This window comes from Sinocyclocheilus rhinocerous, unplaced genomic scaffold (genome assembly GCF_001515625.1).
Source record: "Sinocyclocheilus rhinocerous isolate Xijiao unplaced genomic scaffold, SAMN03320098_v1.1 scaffold954, whole genome shotgun sequence".
NCBI classification, from domain to species: Eukaryota; Metazoa; Chordata; class Actinopteri; order Cypriniformes; family Cyprinidae; genus Sinocyclocheilus; species Sinocyclocheilus rhinocerous.
In genome coordinates, this window is record NW_015644642.1 from 253,182 (window position 1) to 256,044 (window position 2,863).

The 2,863-nt window shown below is 37.3% G+C and overlaps 1 protein-coding gene across 1 annotated transcript in view; it reads right to left on the minus strand.

The window, feature by feature from the left end:
- The window catches only part of abcc8 (ATP-binding cassette, sub-family C (CFTR/MRP), member 8), a 78,582-nt gene that overhangs the window by 62,919 nt on the left and 12,800 nt on the right, over positions 1 to 2,863 (minus strand). Inside the window, exon 6 of the mRNA XM_016576562.1 lies at positions 2,156 to 2,398. Coding sequence (XP_016432048.1) covers positions 2,156 to 2,398 — 243 coding nt within the window. The remainder of the gene's footprint in view (positions 1 to 2,155; positions 2,399 to 2,863) is intronic.

A 2,863-nucleotide genomic window follows, 5' to 3' on the forward strand; every position in this document is an offset into this window, starting at 1 on the left:
GCGGCATCACAAGTCAGATTGTGGATTGATATCATTCAGAATATTCATCAAATTCCTACTGCTTGAATATTGGGATACATCACATGGTGAAGGAGTCGAAGCTGGCCACAGGGTCTGTGCAGAGGACTAGTTTGGTTCTCATAGTCTTTGCTGAGCATCTGTGCCGATGGCTATGTAGTCGGTGAGGTCTTCACAGGGGATCTGTCTCTATGGCTTGTCTAGTTGTTGTGGTCTCCACTGACATTCAGGGCTGTTGGGATTATCACTAGGTGCTGATCCACCATCTGATCTAGATATGGACTGGATTTAGTATGTGTGTGTATATATATATATATATATATACACACACACACACACAACAGTTCTTTCTGGTCTTCAAATCTTATTTGCTGAGAGCCTTTTCCAGGAGTGCGATATTCTAGTGATAACAGCACTCCAACTGTTTCACTGTTTGTATCACTCCGCTTGCAGTGTTTCTCACAGTGAGTGTCATGGTGGACGATATAAATCCACTATAATTTTATAAATAATACTGTTTTTGTGTCACAGAATATATATATATATATGAGCAATATCACTCGATTACGAGAGTGATACCGGCTCTATATCAGCACGGCTGTGATTAGACCAGAGGCACGAGGCAATCACAGCCGCTGATATAGAGCCGGTATCGCTCGAGTACGAGAGTGATATTGCGTTTATACAACAGTTCGATGGAACATGTGTGTAATTAAACAAGAAACAACGGAGTGCCTAATAAAACCCTCTTTTGTGCGGAACTACTTCCTTCCGCCACGGATTCAAAGCTCAAGTTGACAGTTAAACATACGTCACTTTTAGAATTCATATCAAGGGCATTTGCTGCTTCAGTTAGGTTATTAGTGAGAAATAATGAGATTATAAGAGAGAAACAATGCGGCAAGACGTGCATCCAAATGAGAGAGAGAGAGACCGCGAAGCTAGACGTTTCTTCTTATATTAACTAACGTACTCTACGATTAGCTCAGTGAATAATTTAAAAAAAACATAGACCCGGCTAGAACAAGCGGAGTGATACAAAATTGTGAAAGGGCGTTCCTGTAGCGATAGCAGTACAATATCTCACGGTTCTCAACCAATCAGATTTGAGAACCAGAACGAACTGTTGTATAAATATATATCCTGGAAATACTTTAACATTTTAGCATGTCTGGTTCCAGTTTCAGCACATCCATAATTTTGTAGGCCAAAACCCATAAATGAGTTAGCATGTTAGCACTTCTGGTTCCAGTTTTAGCACTTCCGTATTTATGTAGGCCAAAACCCAGAAACAAGTTGTTGTTTTAGCAGTTCCGGTTCCAGTCATTTCCATATTTTTGTAGGCCAAAACCCGAAAAAAGTAAAAAAAATTTAGAACTTATGGTTCTGCTTTTAGCAGTTCTGTATTTTTGCAGGCCAAAACCCTGAAACAAGTTAGCATGTTAGCACTTTCAATTCTGGTTTTAACAATTCCATATTTTTGAAGACCAAAACGTGGCAAAAAGTTATCATGTTAGCGCATTTGGTTCTGGTTTTAGTGCTTGCATATTTTTTTTAGGCCAAAACAAGGAAACAAGCTATCATTTTAGCACTTTAGTAAATGTTCTTTTAAATGGGCTTTTGGTTAAATGCCTGAAATAAGCTCTGTGTTTAACACAAGCTTAGGATATTTTCACATTTTATTCTACAACATAAAACACATCAGTAAATCCACTTGTGATTTTTTTTTATAGCTCTTACTTGTCTTGAAAAAGGCAGTTGCTAACAAGTGGCTAAATGAGACTACAGAGGTTGTCAGGGACATTAAACGCTCTCATCCACTCATTAATCTGCTTTTACAGCATCACTGTGTTCATAACGGTGCTTTTGGAAACTATTCTAACTCAAATACAGGGATTTTTTAAATAAAGACCTAAAGTGTCAGAGTCAGTATACAGTAGTTTGTTTAGAGTCTACGTTTAGCTTTTTACTTTTGTTGATTGTATTTAGGCCTCAAACTCCATAAAAATCTTTTTTTACTCATTGTTTGCTGTCACATCCTAGCACTGGCAGAAAAAGTAAGGACATTTCCCTAAAAATAGTATTTGTAAAAGGTAAAATATAATGAAAAAAAAAAAGACAGATTCTTAAAACATACCTTCTGGGCTTCAAAGGCCTCACGGAGCTTCAGGTAGTTAGTTAGAGCTCTCATAGCAATTGGTAGCTTGCCAATGACCTTCAGATCGATGGGGCGTCTGTGTGCTGCAGTGATGAAGGTGTTCATCCACCAGTATGTGCTTTTGGACAGCAGGTTCACGAACGGCTGCAGGAATCGAACCCCCAGGTCCTGTAAATCCTCTGGGGGCTTCACTTCAGTGGGGTGTGCAAAACACATATATCGCTGTAGAAAAATAGAGAAAACACTGTCAAAATTCTTCCAATTGTAGGCTACATGAAAGAAAAAGCAATGTTTCTAATCTCAACATTGAAGAACATAATTTAAAAACAGTGAATTTCCTTTCACAAATCTCACAATGTCAAATAGTTTGATGACAAAACACAAAGGCTAACTGTTTCTGGACTGTGAAACTTCATGGCTTCAGTCATTCTATAAATATTCTATAAAGTTTAATTTAATAAATGAAGAGTTTAATTAATGAAAGACTAAATGAAACAGTTCAGACTAATTGTTCTAGGTTGCTTCTAGGGATGTTCATTTTGGTTATTTCTCCTAACCGGCAACCGACGCTCATTAACCGATTATTAACCGTTAACCGACAAGATTATTTTATATGCATAGCATATTTTAATCATGCAGCAAACCTTTTAAAATATTTTTGATAAATTACTCAAAAAAAAAAAAAAA